This window comes from Rhincodon typus, chromosome 7 (assembly GCF_021869965.1).
Source record: "Rhincodon typus isolate 14 chromosome 7, sRhiTyp1.1, whole genome shotgun sequence".
NCBI lineage: Eukaryota > Metazoa > Chordata > Chondrichthyes > Orectolobiformes > Rhincodontidae > Rhincodon > Rhincodon typus.
The window spans coordinates 82,868,403-82,888,188 of NC_063338.1; the positions used below are offsets into that span (position 1 = coordinate 82,868,403).

Consider the following 19,786-nt stretch of genomic DNA (forward strand, 5'->3'; position numbering starts at 1 on the left):
CTGTTAGTTGGGGGAGGCATATAGGTGTGTTAGGTACAGGGGGGGCAAACACACATAATTTGAACGCGGGAGGGCACACTAACTCAGGGTTAACACAGGGGGCATGCTAATTCATGTTTAACACAGGGGGCACACTAACTCAGGTTTAACACAGAGAGGGGGCACACTAATTCAGGGTTAACGGGAGTGAGGCGACGGTAGCGTGTCTCCCTGTAGCTTCGCACCGCTGAGCCTTGAGAATTCTTTTTGACATTAAGCATCTCCCAATGAAACAGAAAATAACCACTCCAAATAAACAGTTGAAAGAAATGGCTCAAAGGCCTCCTCATCATCTTCACATATTGGTACTGCGGGCTGGAAATCACCAGTTGGGTCACTGACGGAGATAGCCACCGCACGCAAACAGGGATGGGCTTCCTAATCAGGCTGATATTGAAAAGACCACTCTCTCTATCTCTGGGAATCATCATTCACTGTGGCCAGAGAAGCCAGGTTCAGGTCAATCCAGGCAACTTTCTAACTGGTACTGAGTCAGTGGCTATATCAATGGCAATCCCCGAAGGACATTTTTGCGCGCACGTTTAGTTTGAGACAACTAATAAAGAGAATGAAGAGACAACTTTCCTCCTCTACACTGGGGCTTCGGGGCACAGTTTGAAATGCGTTCTAGCGCATCAATGTGATTTCACTACAACTTGCCAGAAATACTGCAGGCCTCAGCACACTTCAATATAAGTGGCTCATTCAAGCACGGCTTTACAGTTTACCCCCTATGATACTGGCACGCTTACACATTGGCAAAGCCCGAACCCGTTCAATCGCCAGGTGCAAGCGAATCCAACTGCATGCAATAGATTGGGTGACGAATACGTTTCATTTTTACAAGATGATCCTGCCCAGACCATCTACATGCACTATTCCTAAATGCACTGTGCACGCAGACTCAGTTGAAATCATAACTAGATAGTTGGATTCTCACTTGTTGAGAAGATTGTATATAGATTCTAGCCTCGGATGTATAAGTATTCTTATTACCAATACTTTTCCGAACAGAAAAGACAATTGCTGATGCAAGGATGGAGTAGTTTAGGCCGATAGGTTTTGGTCAGGTTTCAAAGCAACTGGGAACGTGCCACACAACAGCCGCAAAGAGACTTCTATAACAAGTGGAAGCGCGTTATTCCGCCTACTGTAAACTTTACAAGGCCCTAAAAACCATGTTCGCACCGCTATTGCGAAGCTGACTGTGGACTGGGATGCAGCACTTTCTTTTCAAAGACCGACTGGCTGTTTGGGGCTCTCGGGGCCGGGGGTGGGGGGAGGGGTGCAGGGGGTAATCTTCACATAACTCGCAAGGTCAGTAATCCGGAAAATGTGCGCACGATACACAAACTATGAAACGCTGGAACACTCTCTGATTTCACCTTTCCCCCTGAATCCGCCAGCCCAGTGGGTCTTAATTCGAAAAGGAAAGTTATACCCATGCTGTAACTTGGCAGGAAAACATCATTTTTAAGTTTAATCTCGTTTCCTTTGAAATCAGACTCCAGTTGCTTCCCCCGCCCAACATATATCGGGAATCGTGTGTTTATTATGGTTTTGGAGAGGGCGTTTTATCCTTAACATTATACTGTATCAAATTTCGCCTCCGGATTTAGCTGACAATTTCATAGAATCCCTACAGTATGGAAGCAGGTCATTCGGGCCATCGAGTCCACACCGACCCTCTGAAGGAGCATCCCACCAAATCCCTGCAACCCTGCATCTCCCATGATCAATCCACCTACCCTGCACATCTTTGGGCTGTGGGAGGAAACCAGAGCACCCGGAGGAAATATGCAAAGTCTACACAGTCGCCCGAGGGTGGAATCGAACCCGGTTCCCTGGCACTGTGAGGCAGCAGCGTTTAACCACTGAGCCACCGTGACCAGATATCTCTTATAGTACAGTATGGTAAAACTATGTTAAATGACAGCTATCCTATTACCAGTTTGGTGTACATCTCTCTTAACCAAGCGCATAACCAAAATCGGGCGGTATCCTTCTTTATCCAGAAGTTCCCTGGTTTGGTTTTCTGTTTGACCACACTTTTGAGCTGTGAACACCTCAATCGAGCTGTCCAATCAGTTCACGCTTTGTTTATTGCTGATGTGTGTGCGGGTTGGTATCTACACTACAATAAACTGCAACAAGACAGCCTGCCCTGGCTGTGAGGGGTTTTGCCATTCGGTGTCAAATTTTACATCAAGCTACTTTTTCTCGTGCAATACTTATAAATTGGAGCTTCTCTCACACACACTACTGTTTAATATCATTGATGAACAAATCCTGAGCCCCATTTAATTACCTCCCACGTCCCTTTTGGCCGTAATCCTTTCCATGCTATATTTTTTCCCCCCTGCGATTCTGGTTTTGGATTGATTCTGCACGTTAGTTATGGTTATGCAACAGCTACAGTGTTAACCTTTAGCGGTGGCTGTAGTGCCTGGCAAACGGCTCTCACATCGGAGGTGAGAGTCACCGGAATACAATCTAATCACCCCTGTCCACATCCAAGACTGTCATATGGTTTGGGACTAAGTTGTAGCTCTAGTGGTGTCTGAGATGCGTTGCTGTTAACTTTGTATACTGGCGAAAGGGAGATTCTAACCAGTGTATTATTACCCCAGTCTTTCTAATCAAAAGAACTGATCGGGAGCTGTTCCGATTCTTCTGTCAAACGCTACAGTTTGGGAAACCTTTCAAACCCAGCCGTTTAGGTACTAAGTGAACTGGAATAAAGTCACTGTCAGTATTGCTAAAGAGGGAAGGGGTCCTTTCCAATTTATTCCAATGATTTTACTCTCATTCTTGGGGCTTTGGTATCCGTGAAAGTTTACCGACCTCTCTCAGCGAAACTGATGATCTCCGAGGTCTGTTCCTGCAGTTCCTTCCTGGTGTTGGTAGTCGCATGGCCATCCAGGTGTGGGATCTCCAGCCTGCCGTCTTCTCTCATCTTGCCGGAGTGTAACTTCCTCAGGGCGGTGACCATCGCCGCTCTGGGCACCGGGTGAGTGATGTTGGGCCTCTCCCGCATCTGCAGGCGGCTCAGGATGTGCCTCTTGACGGCTTCCAGGAGGAGCGCGTCGGTCTGGCCGGGCTCGTCTGGCTGGCTGAGCCCGCAGGTCGCGCAGGAGCCGGCGCCGGTGAAAGGGAGAGAGCCCTCGGCTGCTGGAGCCGGCGTGCAACCGCCACACACCACGATCACCAGCAGCCACGCTCCGCTCAGGCAAAAGACGCTCATCTTTCCAGGGCCAACGAGATCTCTCTCCCTCTCTCCCCCACCCCCCCCTCCCACCCCTCCCATCCCCCCCCCCCCCCCCCCCAACAGAGAGAGAGAGAAAAAAAATCCCCTATCAAATGTGACTTAAAAGTGGCTCAATGTTCGTGCTGGGGTCGCCACTGTATTGCGGTAGCGCCTCTGTTAGCATTATATCAGCAGACAGGAACCTGCTTTCTACTGGGAATGTTTCCAGATAGCATCAGGCTCCTTGTGATAAATAACGTTTTTCGCCCCCCCGAAAAAAAAACTGAAGGGCGGCTGGGATACAAAAAAAATTAGCATCCACACTGAAAAGCTCTAAGTCTTTTATTACAATTTTGAACGCCGTTTCAGGCTCGCTTGAAGTTAATCTGCACGGTTTAACATTCTACCTCTGCCAGCCCCAACTTTAAAGTCATTCTAGTGGCCCAGTATATAGACATTTATAAGGGAGATGCCAAAGAATCCAATTGGAAGACCAAGTGGGGGGGAGAGAGGGGAAATGGGGCGGGGGGGGGGAAGCTGTGGTTCGCCAGGGCAGGAGTTCCCCTTATCTTTAAAGTAGTAATCCAGCATGAGTCACTTTGCGTCAGGTTATGATCCTGGGCCTCCACCGGCGTTAAAACAGCGCAAGTGACCGCGGCGCTGACTGCGTTTCCCTGAGTTCAGCAGCAAAAACGCTCCGCTCTCCCAGGCGGCGCTGCCAGCGATCGCGACATTCGAGTCACTAGCCGCAAACTTTTTATACAATCGGCAGCACCACGTGGCAAGTTCCACCTATGAACTGGCTCGCTCCAGAAACAAGCGAGAGATTAACCGAGCACTCCTGGGCACAGTTACTTCCTGGAAGGGAATTTAGAATCGGTTCCCCCCTCCCCCCACCCTACACACACACACACGCCCCTTTTTCCGTGCCGAAACCAAATAAGAAGATTCGGTTTTCTAAAACATCAATGAAACAAAAAACACCCCAACAATTTACAGGAGTAAAAGCCAACAATAACAAAGAAATACGAACACTGGGAATGTAAAAGAGAGCGGAAAAAAAGGCTGGAGAAATTCAGCCGGTCTGTGAAGAGAGAAAGCAGAGTCAAAATCTCGATTTCAAGTGACCCTTCTTTCATAACTGACGTTAACCCGAAATGTTCATTCTGTCCCTCTCTCCACGGACCTGCTGAGTTCCTCCAGCAACTTCTGCTCACAGTGACAGATTAGGGGGTTGCGGACGGATGTGCAGATTTCACGAGCAATTGTCTTTATTTTGTGCGCGTTTGACTCCTTTTGAAGTCTGGGTGTGTTATTTTGCAATTCAAACGCTCACCCTCCAAAATAATTAAAGGATTTGGGTTATCTGAGGTAGCGTTGTTGGAGGATGAAGCCAGCTTTCTTAACTGTTCCTATTCCAGAACGTGTTGCCGGTTTTGCAACATTCTCCCAGGTTTCAGTGCCTCTTAGAATCGTCCGTTGAAACTTGGTTGTGGGGTTGTGTGTGGAAAAACTACTCCGAAATCTCTCCAGTCACTGGGACCTTGGTTTAGTTTCCGTTAGATGTTTTAGATTGCAGTATTTTGCAATAGCAGAAAGAGCTTTTTTTTTCTGCCGATATCGAATAAATAGTTTCCGATTGAAAATCAATGACGTTTTGGTGTGATTTGTGTTTGAGTAACGCTGAGTGCAGTGCGGTATAGAATCACCAAGCACTATTACATGGGATAACTTGCCCCCTTGATCCTAGCCACGTCTTCTTTAAACACTCAGTCCTGGTCAAGTATGCAAAATGACAATTAGCCTCCGACATGCCCCTTGCCCTGCAGCGGTCTAGAGAGGCGACAGCAGAGGAAATCTATATCAGAGCTCGTAATCCATGCATTTTTTCAGGACAGGCCACTATTTCCCCACTCAGCTGAACTGGTGGTGATCGCTTTGGTAGCTCTGAACGTAAACGTCAAGGGGCTTTAGCTTCTGCTTCTATTCATGAAGACAGACAAACCGAATTATGTTCAGGCTGAACAACTCCCCCAGCCCTCGTTCAGTGAGTGTCAGTAATGGACAGATTGTCATCGATGGTGAATAAGATGTACCTAGGTGTTGATGGCATTGGCTCGCATTTACAGCTGGCTCTCTTCTTACATCGCGGGAATTGGCTTGTCTTTCATTTCTGGAGCAGTTCGCTTTCCTCGACCTTTTCCTTTCAAGAAAGTTGAATCTCTTTCCAATTTCCTCCCATCGTTTCGAAGAACGGTGGGAGCGAACGGGTTGAGGGTGGTGGGGCGGGGTGGTAGGAACTGCCGAATATGAAGACTGTTTTTTGGTTTTCTTGGCTTTGGGGGGGGGGGGGGGGGGGTCGGTGCTGATAGCTGCCCGGCGGAAAGAGGCACTCTCGTGAAAGCCTTATCAAGTAAATAGAGCGCCACCCACCTTCAAAAGTGTGCGAGCGGCCAAGGTCCTTCCCAAGCGGTGCACTGACGCTGGTCAATATAACATGCATCACTCTGGAACAGTCAGAGTCGCTTCCTCACGCTGAATTACTCTGGGAAAGGGGTAAATGGTTGGCTTTAATGGATTGCTGGTCCTTATCACGGCCATGTAATAAGCTTGGGTCAACGACCAGTGGAGATGGTATAAATGAACGAATCGTATTACTCTCTAGACAGGTTCCTGAAATTAAAGCAGAAATTTCTGGAGAAACTCAGCAGCATCTGTGGAGGGAATTTTAGTTCAGGTTCCTTAGATTGTCGTCTGCAGAATTAACTGACAGAATTAATAGTCACTGGGTCAGGGCGGGTTACTGAAGGAAAACGTTCCACTAGCTGGTTTTTGTTCGTTAGTGAGGGTTACCAAAGCAAAGCTTTTAAAATCAATTTTTTTCATTCACTCGTGGTACTTCGGTGTTGCTGGCTGGCCAGCATTTATTGCCTGTCCGGAGTTGTCCTTGAGAAGGTGGTGGCGAGCTGTTTTCTTGAACCGCTGCAGTCCCAGTGCTTTTTGGGTGACCCACAACAGCCTTAGGGAGAAAATTCCAGGATTCTGACCCAGGGGCAGTGAAGGAATGGTGATAAATTTCCAAGTCAGGACGGTAATTTTCTCGGAGGGGAACTTGCAGGTGGTGGTGTTCCTGTGTATCTGCTGCCCTTGTCCTTCTAGATGGAAGTGGTGTGGGTTTGGAAGGTGCTGTCTAAGGAGATTTGGTGAATTTCTGCAGTGCATCTTGGAGATAGGACACACTGCTGCTACTGAGCGTCAATGGTGGAGGGAGTGGATGTGATGCCAATCAAGCGGACTGCTTTGTCCTGGATGTTTTCAAGCTTCTTTAGTGTTATTGGAGTGGCACGTTTCCAGGCAAATAAAGTTTATTCCATCATACTCCTGACTTGTGCTTTGTAGATGGTGGACAGACTTTGGGGAGTCAGTATGTGAGTTGCTCACTGCAGTATTTCTAGCTCCTGACCTGCTTTTATAGCCGCAGTGTTTATGGCAAGTCTAAGTTGAGTTTCTGGTCAATGGTAACCTCCAGGATGTTGACAGGGGGCTTTCAGTAATGGTAAGACCATTGAATGTCAAGTGGTAGTGATTAGATTGTCTCTTATTAACAAAGGTTATTGCTTGGCATTTGTGTGGTATAGATGTTACATGCCACTTGTCAGTCCAAGCCTGGATATTGCCCAGACCTTATTGCATTGCAGCATGGACTGCTTCAGTATCTGAGGAGTTGTGAATGGTGCTGAACATTGTGCAATCATCAGCAAACATGCCCACTTCTGACCTTATGATAGAGGGAAGTCATTAATGAAGCAGCTGAAGATGGTTGGGCCTAGCACACTGTCCTGAGGAACTCCTGCAGGGATTTCCTGAAGCTGAGATGACTGACCTCAAACAACCACGACCATCTTCCTATGTGCCAGATATGAATCTAACCAGTGGAGAGTTTACCCTCTGATATGCATTGATTACATTTTTGCTAGAGCACTTTGATACCACAGTCAGTCAAATGCTGCCTTGATGTCACGGCTGTCACTCTCACCTCACCACTGCTGTACTATAGCTAATGATATCAGGAGCTGAGTAGCCCTGGTGGAATCCAAACTGGGCTTCAGTGAGCAGGTTATTGCTGAGTAGGTGCTGCTTGGTAGCACTGTTGATGATATCTTCCATCAACTTACTGAAGATCATGAGTAGACTGATGAGGTGGTATTTGGCTGGTTGGATTTGTCCTGCTGTTTGTGTACAGGACATACCTGGGTAATTTTCCACATTGTTGGATAGATGCCAGTCTTGTAACTCTATTGGATAAACTTGACTAGGGGAGCAGCAAGCTCTGGAGCACAAATCTTCAATACTATTGCAGGAACATCATCAGAACCCCTAGCCTTCGCATCATCTAGTGCCTCTATCCATTTCTTGATATCAAACAGAGAGAATTGAATCAGCTGAAGACTGGTACCCGCAATGCTGGGAACCATTCGAGGAGGCCAAGATAGATTATCCACTCGGCACTTGTGGCTGAAGATTGCTGCAAATGCCTTATCTCTTGCACTGATGTGTTGGGCTCTTCCATCGTTGAGAATGGGGATATCTGTGGAACCTCCTCCTCCAGTGAGTTATTTGATTGTTGTTATAGACCCGAAACCCACTTTTCAAATTCTTCTGCCAGTGAATAACTTACACACACACCCCCATATACACACAACCACTCTGAAATAACATGGCACCATAAATATGATATTCACTCTTAAATTGCATCTAGAATGCAAGAGAACCTTCTTTGTGGTGTGATTGAAGTGAATTGCCTGGATGCATTTAAGAGAACACTAGGTAAACGCATAAGGCACAAAGGAAAGAGTAGGTTATGGTGACAGGGTGTGTTTAAATTTGGTGAAATGAGGCTCATGTGGGGCATCAGCATCAGCTTGGACCAACTGGTCTGGGTAGTCCATTGATGAGCTTCCAATTCTATGTAAAACCTCTAATATCTCTGCCAAGCTTCTACATTAAGCTGTATCATACTCATATCTGCATCATTGGAGGTTAGATTTATGCCATCCCTTAAGCATTGATGTTACAATGACCTGGTAAACGGTCAGGTGCACCTTTCTTTTCCTTGCTTGATGCTTCTTCCACAACCCTTCACTGTCTTCAAGATATTGGGTCCATAGGTAAACCATCAACCTCCAGATCCGATTGAATGTTATTGATATGTGCATCTATGTTGGAATAAATCTGATGTCAACACACATACACTCCCAGCAACACCAATATGAAATTTTCAGGGGAATCAAATGGGACCTCATTTTCCATTTGGCCAAGATTAGCCAATTTCACCTAGCCCAATTTTGAAACTGACATCTGTATAGCTCAAATATTTTGCACACGATCCATTACAAGAGCTGTGAGGCATTTTCTTAAAGAAATGCATTAGAATTCTGTGAGGTAAGCAAAGAGTAGGTACTATGGAGAATCTAGAAATGCCCATTTGCACCATGACATAGTACATTTAAATGGCAAGAGAAATTCACTTTTTTTCCATGTGATTCAAAGGTGGCAAGATATTAATTTAAATTTGTTCTTGTATACAGTGAGTTCATATATATATGCCGAAACAATGTACATTATTGCAGTTTCAACTGCTTAATGATTGAGAAAAGTCTCTTTCAAATATTCTGAATTACATACCATTAATGTTGATGATATACCCCACTTTACTTAACTTGTCTAATAACTGCAACAGTTCCTCAGGATGGTGTCTTTGGCTCAGCCATCTCAGCCGCTTCATCAATACTTTTCCTTGTATCATAAGGTCAGAGGTGGGGATGTTCATTGATGACTGCACTATGTTCAGCACCGTTCATAATCCATCATATCGCCAAACAGCCCATGTTGTTATACAGGTAGACTTGGACAGCATCCAAGTTGGACCGATATGTAGCAAGTAACCACAAAGTGCCAGGCAATAACCTGTTCCAACAAAAGAGAATCTAACCATCACTCCTGGATGTTCAATGGGTGAGATGATGGCCTAGTAGTATTATCCAGTGACCCAGGTAATGTTCTGGAACCCAGGTTCAAATCCTGCCATGGCGAATGGTGGAATTTGAATTCAGTAAAAAGCCTGAAATTAATTGTCTGATGATGACCTTGTAACCATTGTCAGTTGTCAGTGGGGCGAAAAATCTGGTTTGCTGATGCACTTTAGGGAAGGAAACTGCCTTTACCTGGACTGGTCTACATGTGACTCCAGACCCAAAGCAATGTTAACTCGTAACTGCCCTCTGGGCAATTTGGGATGGGCAATAAATGCTGGCCTGGCCAGCAATACTCACATCATTTAAAAATTACCATCCCTATCAACTTCCTGGGAGTGACCATTGATCCAAACATGAATTGAACTGGCCATATAAATGTTGCAATTGGTTGGCTCGCTGAGCTGGTTCGTTGTTTTTCCGCAGACATTTCATTACCCTGCTGGGTAACATCATCAGTGCAGCCTCCAATGAAGTGCTGTTGTGTTTTCCTGCCTGTTATTTGAACTCCGGAGTCTGTTGAGCTGGATTACCTCGCTTCCGGTTTTCCTTCGAGTGGAGTGTATATCGAACCAGCTAGGCGAGCCAACCAACCACAACATCCACAATCCGAGCTACAAATCTACTCCAAAACCTTATAGCCATATAAATAATAGTGAACATTTCACCTTCAACCACGCCAAAGTGTGTCCACCACCTACAAGACACAAGTCAGGAGTGTGATGGAGTACTCATCACTTGCCTGAATGTGTACAGCTTCAACAACACTCAAGAATCTTGGCCCCATCCAGGACAAAGCAGCTAGCTTGATTGGCAACATATCTACTACCTTCAACATTCACTTCCTCCACCACTAATGCACAGAGGTAGTAGGGTGTGCCATCTACAAGATGCACTTTAGCAACTCACCAAGCCTCCTTTTACAGTCCCTTCAGTACCCATGACTTATATCATCTAACTGAATACAGCAACAGATTCATGAGAGTACACCATCTAAATGTTCATCTCCAAGTCATACACCATCCTGACTTGGATCTATATTACTATCACTGTTGTAGGCAAAAAAACCCTGGAACTCCCTTGCTAATAGCACTGTGGATGTGCCTACATCCTAAGGACTGCAGCAGCTCAAGAAAGCACCACCTTCTCCGGGACAATTAGAGATGGAAAATGAATGCTGCCCGAGCCAGCAAAGTTCATATTCTCTTGAGCCCATTTTTTTTCAAAAATGATTTTGCTATTATTTTCTTCATAAAGTGACTCCCTTGTACTACTAAGTGAAAGGTAATGTGTAAAACTGAGGCTGTTGAGATTTCTCAGCAGATTCCAGGAATTAAATATGACATTCTAAATGTTACAATGAATACCACCCCATCAGAAAATGCACGTTAGCATCCAAATGAACAATGTTTTAAAACTTTCTTGTTTGTTATTTATTGTTTATTAGTTATGAAAATATTGCTGATGGATATGATCGTCATTAAACAATAGTTAAGAATCATCCAGTTGGTTAATGATTTTCCTTCTCTGTGAGTGGGATGCATATGGTGTAAGTTTCCATGTGCTAAGCATGGAGGCTGGTTATGGGCGATTATGTGACAAAACCTCCTGGAATACATCCAACCAGAGTTAGTATCATTATATAAACCAGATAAATATAGTGAACTGTGTTCCTGATTTATGGAATTTACTGCATACTTCACTTCCCCACAGCCTGTTTTCTATTTTATTCGCACTGAATGGCACACTACTGCCAAATAATATCCAGTGTATGCATATCATTGTGGTGTATTATTGTGTTTCAACATATAGATAAATACAAAGTACTGCAGTTGGACTCAATAGACTTTCACTTTATAATATTTAGTTCAATCTTATTACATACTCATGAATGGAAGTGTTTCCATAGTTTCATAGAATCCCTGCAATACAGAAAGAGGTCATTTGGCCCATCAAGCCTGCACCAACCTTCCAAACAGCATTCCAACCAGACCCACACCTCATGGGCTTTATTTTAAACCATGGCTAAGCCACCTAACCTGCATATCTTTAGACCATGGGAGGAAACCCATGCAGATGATGTGCAAACTCCACAGAGACAGCTGTCCAAGGCTGGAATTGAATCCAGGTTCCTCGAGCTGTGAGGCAGAAGTGCTGACTACTGAGCCAACATGCCATTTCTAATGCTAATTTCTAGCTATTTTTCAGACGAATACAGACAAAAATATATTTTGAGATAATGATCTTTCATATTTAAGAAATATGGAAAGCCATTTATTAAATTGATGACAGCTTATGTTATATAAAGCTTTGACTGAATTCTTGATAATAGTCAATGCACTCCAACCTTTAAGATTATTTGAAAAAAAAACGCATAAATCTTACAAAGATAAAATTGTGACACGACCAATGCCTGAGGTGGTCTTGCTCCGACAAGCAATGATAAGCAGTTTGCTCTGCCTGTCTTGGTAGCTTAAGCTGCGATTACACTAAACATTTAGTGTCATTTTGCCATCATGATGAATATGTAGGGTAGCTCCAGAGTTCAGACTCCAGAAAGATTCAGTCAGAGACTTCCTGGTGAAGGCTAATCTGACATTGTATCAATTTGTTATTTCTCAACCAGTGTGGGATCAAACTGGGTTTAAAGCCTTTCAAACTTTCGTGATATTGTTTAAAGTTGTTACTATGATGGCTGCACTCTTCGAACATTTACACTGTAACTACTGGAAGAAACTCATGCAGATTGGTAGCTGCAGTATAAATGTACCTTTGGAGATATAAATTATAACCTTTAGTTACTATTGATACGGAAAATATAACCCTGCTCCCAGTGGAAAATAAAATACCTTTTACCATCAGAGTCACTTTTCTTTCCTGTTCATGTCTCACCTGCTTTAGAGGTATTGAGTCAGCAACAACACTGATTACTGAGTTACTTCAAACTAGTAATCGCAGCACAATATTTCAATTATTACACTGTCTCCAAACAAGTGTAAAGCATATTGAAATATTCATTAAAGCTAAATTAATCATTTAGATTGAGAAAAGACTATTCAGCATATCCTGTTCATATTATGGTCAGTGTGTCAACTATGGTACTATCACCTCTGAGAAGTAAACTTTTCAAAAGTAGAAGCAGGAATCTCTTGCACCATTCAGTATGCTCATGACTGATTGCAATTTCACTTTCCCATCCACTCCCCCTATTCTTTGATTCCCTCAGATACCACAACCTTCTGGGGCATGGAAGTCCAACAATCCCTTCATAATCTTCTCTGGACCGCCTCAAATGTCAGAATAGCTTTCCTTATAAAAAGGTCGCAAAACTGTTCACAGTATTCCAGCTGCTGTTTGACTAGTGCCTTTAACAAACCCTCCTTACTTTTATACTTCATTTCCTTTGAAATAAAGACCAACTTTCCAATTGCCTTCCTTATTACTCATGGAACCCGTATACAAGCTTTATGTGATTCATGCACAAAGACCCCAGAATCTCTCTGCCTGCAACTTTCTGCAGTATTTCCCCTTTTAAATAATATTTAGCTCTTCTATTCTTCCTACCAAAGTACATGACCTCACATTTTAACACATTGTATTCCATCTACCAAATTTTTGTCCAATCACTTAACCTGTCGATATCCCTCTGCAGACTCTTTGTGTCATCCTCAATACTTGCCTTCCTACCTATTTTTGCGTTATCTGCAAACTTGGCTAAAGTACAATAAATTTCTTATCCAAGTCATTAAAACATGTTGTTAATAGTTGTGGCCCCAGCACTCCACCAGGTACAGATCCACCAACAGGAATAGTATTTCCCTATCTGTTCTGCCTCAACATCTTACAATTTTGACCACCTCTATCAACTCTCCTCTCAACCTCCTCTTCTAAAGGAAAACAGCCTCAACTTTTTCAGTCTGTCTATGCAACTAAACGTCCTTATCCCCAGAACCACTCTCATGAGTCTTACCTGCATTCTAGGAATACAGTATTTAGAAGCAAAAGTATAGTTGGTTCTGCTATAATGCGTGTTTCTTCAACACAAATTGGCTTTAATGCAATTGAAGAATTTAGACCGCTATTTGTAGAATGTGAACTTTCCTTACCTGTATTGATTGTAATGCAATTGCAGCTCCATTAGTTTTAATGGCGCAGCTATTGGGCAATTTTCCTATAATGTGAGAATGCATGAGAACGGAACTATCGCATTATATCAGGACTGACTGTAGGCCATTCTATCCTTCAAGCATCCTAATAGGATCATGGTTCATCTAGTTGTGGCCTTGACTCCAATTTCCTGTCTACCCCCATAACCCTTAACTCAATTTTCAATCAAAAATCTATCTAACTTTTCCTGAAATAAATGCAGTGACCTAATCTCCGCTGCTGCCTATGGAAGAGAATTCCACATAATAATAATCCCTGAAAGCAAAAGTATCTCTTAAAAGTGAATCCTCTTATTCTTAAACTAAACCCCCTAGCTCTAGTCTCTGTCATAGAAGGAAACATTCTCTAATGCCTTTGTATCCCTTCCGAAATGTGATGCCCTGAGCTAGGTGCAATGCATCAGTTGAGGCTGTTCTATACAATTTTGACATAACATTCTCAATTTTGTAACCTAGATTCTTATTAATAAAGCCTAGGATGCTGTATGCTTTATTAACCCTGCTATCAACCTGTCCTGTCACTTTTAATGACTTATGCACATACACATACAGGTCTGTCTGGATCTGCACTCCTTTTGGAATTGTACCCTTTATTTCATGCTGTCCTCCACCATCCTCCTACCAAAATGAATCCCTTCGCACTTCTCTGCTTTAAATTCTATCTACAATTTGTCCACCCATTCCATAATCCAGTGCATGAACTTTTGAAATTCTACACTGTCCTCCTGACAGTTCACAACGTTTCTAAGTATCATATTGCTCAAAACGTTTGATATGTTACCCTGTACATGAAGTCTAAATCATGAACCTATTTCAGGAAGAGCAGGGGTCTTAATACCAACCCAGGGTGAGGGGTGGGGGTGTGGAGGTGGTGTGGGGGGTCTTCAACATAAACCTTCCTTCTGTCAGAATAAAAATGTCCAGGAACCACCTCACTGTTTCTTGCGTCTCAGTTAATTTCATATTCACATTTTTACTGTTCCTTTTATTCCATGAGCAGTAACTTTGCTCACAAGTCATTATCAAATGCCTTTTGGAAATCCCTGCATACTACATCAATAGCATTACCTTTATCATCCTTCTCTATTATCAATGTCCAGCAAGTTAGTTAAACACAATTAGCCTGTGATTAATCCATTGTGGCCAATTTTAATGAACCATATTTGCCCAAGCTGCTATAATTTTGTCCCAAATGTTCAGATCTAGAAACTTTCCTATCAGTGAGGTTAAACTGACTGTTCTATATTTGTTGGGTTTATCTTTGCACCCATTCTTGAACATGTGTGTAACATTTTCAATTCTCATCAAAGATGTTGGCACCATCTTTGCATCCAAGGAAAACTGCAAACATTATGGCTAATACCGCTGCAATTTCCATTCTCATTCCCTCTGTACCCTTGAATGCATCTCAATACACATTGGTCCCTTGTTACTTTTAAGGACTAAGAATCTATATCTCCTCCTTATGAATTCTAAATCCTCCACATGTTTGAATTATCTCCTGTTTCACCATGACCCATGGAGCATCGTCTTTCTTTGTAAAGTCAAGTGTAAAGTATACATTTAAAACCTGAACCATATCCTGTGTCCATGCATTAATCTCTTTTTTTTGTCAGTCATTGCCCTCACTCATCCTTTCACAACTCCCTTACTATTTTTATGCTCACCAGAGACTTTTGTATTCCCTATTATGTTAGCTGAAAGTCTTTTTATCATACATTCTCTTTGCTTCTTTTATTGGCTTTTACCCCTCAAAGATTTTAGATTTTATTTTAGTTTTTTTTATTGTCACGTGTACTCAAGTACAGAACTACAAGAGTACAGTGAAAAGTATATAATGTCACCACACATGGCACCATCTTAGGTACCAAGGTACCTAGGTACAAAAATTGCTGAGGTGCAAAGTAGTAAGAGAAACGAGAGTTAAAAAGTCAAGCATTACTTCATAGAATTTTAGAAAAATAAAGAAATAGGTAATAGTTTACATTAAAATCTTTCATAGTTTAAATTAGAAAAATAAAGGAATAAGTTAGAAGTTTCTCAGTCTTTGATGAGCATTCCACTTATCTTGCTCTGCTATCTGTTCTTGACGCCTCTGCTGCAGATACCATCCCTGCTGCTGGAGCTGCCACCTCTCTGATCTCCCCTGGTCCCTCAGGAACATGTCTAGGCAGGTTCCACTCATGCACTGAGCCAAGACACCACCGTGGGCCACTGAGAGGCCAGGCTGGGACCCACCATGAGCTGTTGAGAAACACAGCTGAGACCCACCAAGGCCTTCCATATTCACCTAGGTTCTCAGTTGTCTTATCTACCTGACATCAGTCATAAGTACTTTTCTTCTTCATCATAATCTTTATCCCACGTGTCATGTGTTGAAATGGATTCATTTATAATTTAATTTATAATGCCGTAAGAAATCCTGCTTGACAAATCTGTTGGAATTCTACAAAGATGTAACTAGTACAGTTGACAAGGGGGAGTCAGTCGATGTAGTGTATTTGGACTTTCAGAGAGCGCTTGTCAAAGTCCCACATAAAAGATTAATGTGCAAGATTAAAGCACATGGGATTGGGGTACATGTATTGAGATGGATAGAAAACTGGTTGGCAGAGAGGAAACAAGGAATAGGACTTAATGGGTCATTTTCAAATTGGCAGGCAATAACTAGTGGGGTGCACAGGGATCGGTGCTGACACTCCAGCTATTCACAATACATATTAATAATTTGGATGAGGGAACAAAATGTAACATCTCAGAGTTTGCAGATGATACCAAGTTGGGTGGGCGGGTGAACTGTGGCGAGGATGCAAAGATCCTTCAGCATGATCTGGACAGGTTGGGTGACTGGGCAAATAAATGGCATGCTTTATAATTTGGATTAATGTGAGGTTATTCAGTTTAGAAGCAAAAACAAGAAGGTAGATTACAACCTGAATGGCTGTAAATTGGGAGAGGGGAGTGTGTAGCAGGACCAGGGTGTCCTTGTTCACCAGTCGCTGAAGGTAAGCATGCAGGTGCAGCAGGTGGTAAAGAAGGTAAATGGTATGTTGGCCTTCATTGTGAGAGGTTTCGAGTATAGGAGCAGGGATGTGTTGTTGCAGTTATACAGGGCCTTGGTGAGACCACACCTGGAATATTGCGTGCAGTTTTGGTCTCCTTTTCTGAGGAAGGATGCCCTTGCTCTCAAGGGAGTCCAGCGAAGGTTTACCAGGCTGATTCCAGGGATGATGGGACTAACGTGTGAGGAGAGATTGACTAGGTTGGGATTGTTTTCACTGGAGTTCAGACGAAATGGTTGGTGAGAGGTGGGGGCGGGGTTCTCATAGAGATTTATATAATTCTAACAGGACTGGACAGGGTAGATGCAGGAAGGATATTCCCGATGGTGGGTGTGTCCAGAACTAGAGGTCACAGTATGAGGATTTGGGGTAGACGATTCAGGACGGAGATGAGGAGACATTTCTTCACCCAAACAGTGGTGAGCCTGTGGAATTTGTTACCATAGGAAGTAGTTGATGCCAAACATTGAATATATTCAAGAGGTGATTAGATAAAGCACTTGGGCCAAATGGGATTAATGTTTATGGGGAGAAAGCAGGATTAGACTATTGAGTTGGACAATCAGCCATGATTGTGAAGAATGGTGGAGCAGGCTCGAAGGGCCAAATGGCCTCCTCCTGCTCCTATCTTCTGTTTCTATGTTTCTTTCTTGCTTGCCAGTACAACTTTTGCTTATATGAAATGATAACTGGAAAATTTAAGGTGTGCTCCACAATGATAAATAATAATGTAATTAATCCTTTTATTCCAGCTTAATAAATATATAGCAAAACTGAATAAAATCTGTGGTCTCATTTAATTATATCCTTCATGTGCCATTTAAAAGTGCAGCTTTGAAAAAGAAATATTAGTGTGGTCGAAATATATGTTGTTAGCTAATAATCTTGTGGTTGGACATGTACTTTAGAATATTGTCTAAAACATTTTGAAATCTGTTTCCAGATCAAAGTATGATAAAGGTAGCATACATGAAAAGCATTTTTCAAATCCTGTGTTGGTTCACTTTATGAAAGCTCACAGTACTGCAACTACTGTGTTCTTCAAAGAAAGTCAGCTCTTACCATAGTACCATTATAGTCGTAAATTTTCTAAACCCCTAGAGGCCTGGACTTGTGGTATTATTTAAATCATTTAATACTTAATAGCATTAAATAGTAAGTTTGAGGAAACACTATCCAGCCACCCAGCTCACCTCATCACACAATTTCTTTTTCATGACCCACTTTGATCCGAGAGAAATGTAGCCCTTAATATAATCCTGTATTTGATAGTCAAATAGTTATGTCTTTTTTAAATTCATTCACAGGATGTGGGCATCACTAACTAATCCACATTTATTGCCCATCCCTAAAATTTGCCCAGAGGGCAGTTAGGCATCAACCACGTTGCTGTTGGTCTGGAGTCACATGTAAGGATGACTGCTTCCTTCCCTAAAGGACAGAAGATGGGTTTTTCCAACAAACAACAATGATTTTGTGTCATCATTAGACTTTAAATTCTAGATTTTTGTTTCAGTGAATTCAAATTCCACCATCTGCAATGGTGCGATTCAAACCAGGTCCCCATTATGTCCCAAGAACAAGCAAAAATGCAAACCAATACCTCTGGATTAACAGTTCAGTGATAATACCTCTGGGCGACTGCCTTCCCTTAACGGGGAATTTATTTTATTATCTTTCATGAGACGTAGATATTGATGGTAAGGCCAGAATTTGTTGCCCATCCTACTTTCCATTGAACTGAACTGAACGGCTGCTCAGCCATTTAGTTAAGAGTCAATCACTTTTCTGTGGGTCTAGAGTCGCAGGTGAGCCAGATCAGACAAAGATGGCAGAAAAGGCAGGAAAAAGACAGTGAATCAGATGAGATTTTACAACAATCAATGTCAGTTGTCCACAGACTTTACAGATTTGTTCACTGAAGTTAAACTCCACCAACTTACCATGGTCCAATTTTAACCGCAACAGCATTGAGCCTAGATCTGTGGATTACTAGTCTATTGACATTACTCCTACATCACCATTGCCCACTAAGGTTTAACCAATGATCCAAGCTGAGAAATTTATATAGAATGTTTAGCACAGAAAGAGGCTACTTGGTCCATTAGATTATGCTTTTCTATACATCTCCATCCACTCTTTCTCATCCAACCCTATGTACATAACCTGCAAATCCCTTTCTCTCTATTGTGCAGATTTTCCTTCCCCTTAGCTATATTTACGCAATTCACCTCAACCATTCCTTGTGGTACCAGGTTTCATGTTCTAACCACTCTCTGGGTCCAGAACTTAATTCAACAAATCTGTTAATTTGTAGGCTAGCACCAGAGAGGGAACCATGAAAGCTGCTGGGAAACAGATTCACTAATGATTTTCAAGGGAACTGCCTGCTGTCGCCATCCAGTCTGCCCTATATGTGACTCCACAATGTGTGGCTGACTCTTCAAGTCCTGAGGGAAACTAAAAAAAATATGATGGGTGACAAATGCTGACCCATCAGTTTATGCTCCACAAACAAACAAAAATGCAAATCAATTCCTTTGTCACAGCTCATCATAGAGTTTGTGACGATGAAGTAAGGCTTTATTGAGTAACTGGTGATGTGCTATTAACTTGTGCCCCAGGCATTCTTCATGTTAATCTTAACAAATTTGGATTTCACTTTTTCCAACAGCTTCTTCATAGTTTCAAAAGTTCAGTTAAACACGCATCTTGTTTCTCTGTTTTGCCTGTTGGGATGACAGAAATGCTGAAGTCAGCAGTGGGAGGAGACTTATCCTAACATAGCTCTGTCAGGTAATAAGTAGAGATTATACCTGGGATATTGCTTACAGTCTCATCTTGGCATGTAAATCATCAGTGGTGTATAATTTGGTTAAGGCTTATAATACTAAAAAGCACAAATTAGACTAAGTGCAGTTAGACAGACAAGGTAAATCTTAAAATAAAAATAGAAAATGCTGGAAATTTGCCAGCAGGATTAGTAGTTATTATCAAGAGAGGAACAGAGTCAATATTTCTCGCCCTACAGATGCTGCCTGACCTGCTGAGCATTTTATAGAACTTTCTGTTCTTTGTCTCAAGTTTCCATCATCCCCAGTATTTTGATTTTGGGTCAGGATATATCTTGATTGTGTGGCTATGCAAGATGGTTGCCAGTGAAGCAACCCATTTTATGTTCCCTCTGCTTTTTATTGACTTTGGCTTTACTAAAAAATAATTGGGGGAGGCAATGACCTA

At 42.6% G+C, this 19,786-nt stretch overlaps 1 protein-coding gene across 1 annotated transcript in view; it reads right to left on the reverse strand.

Annotated features, from left to right (window-relative positions):
• LOC109927470 (inhibin beta B chain-like) overlaps nt 1-3,285 on the reverse strand; it is a 14,757-nt gene extending 11,472 nt beyond the window's left edge. The window contains exon 1 of the mRNA XM_020527496.2: nt 2,884-3,285. Within this exon, the coding sequence (XP_020383085.2) occupies nt 2,884-3,283 (400 nt within the window). The 5' untranslated portion in view covers nt 3,284-3,285. The remainder of the gene's footprint in view (nt 1-2,883) is intronic.
• Nucleotides 3,286-19,786: the final 16,501 nt, after the last annotated feature.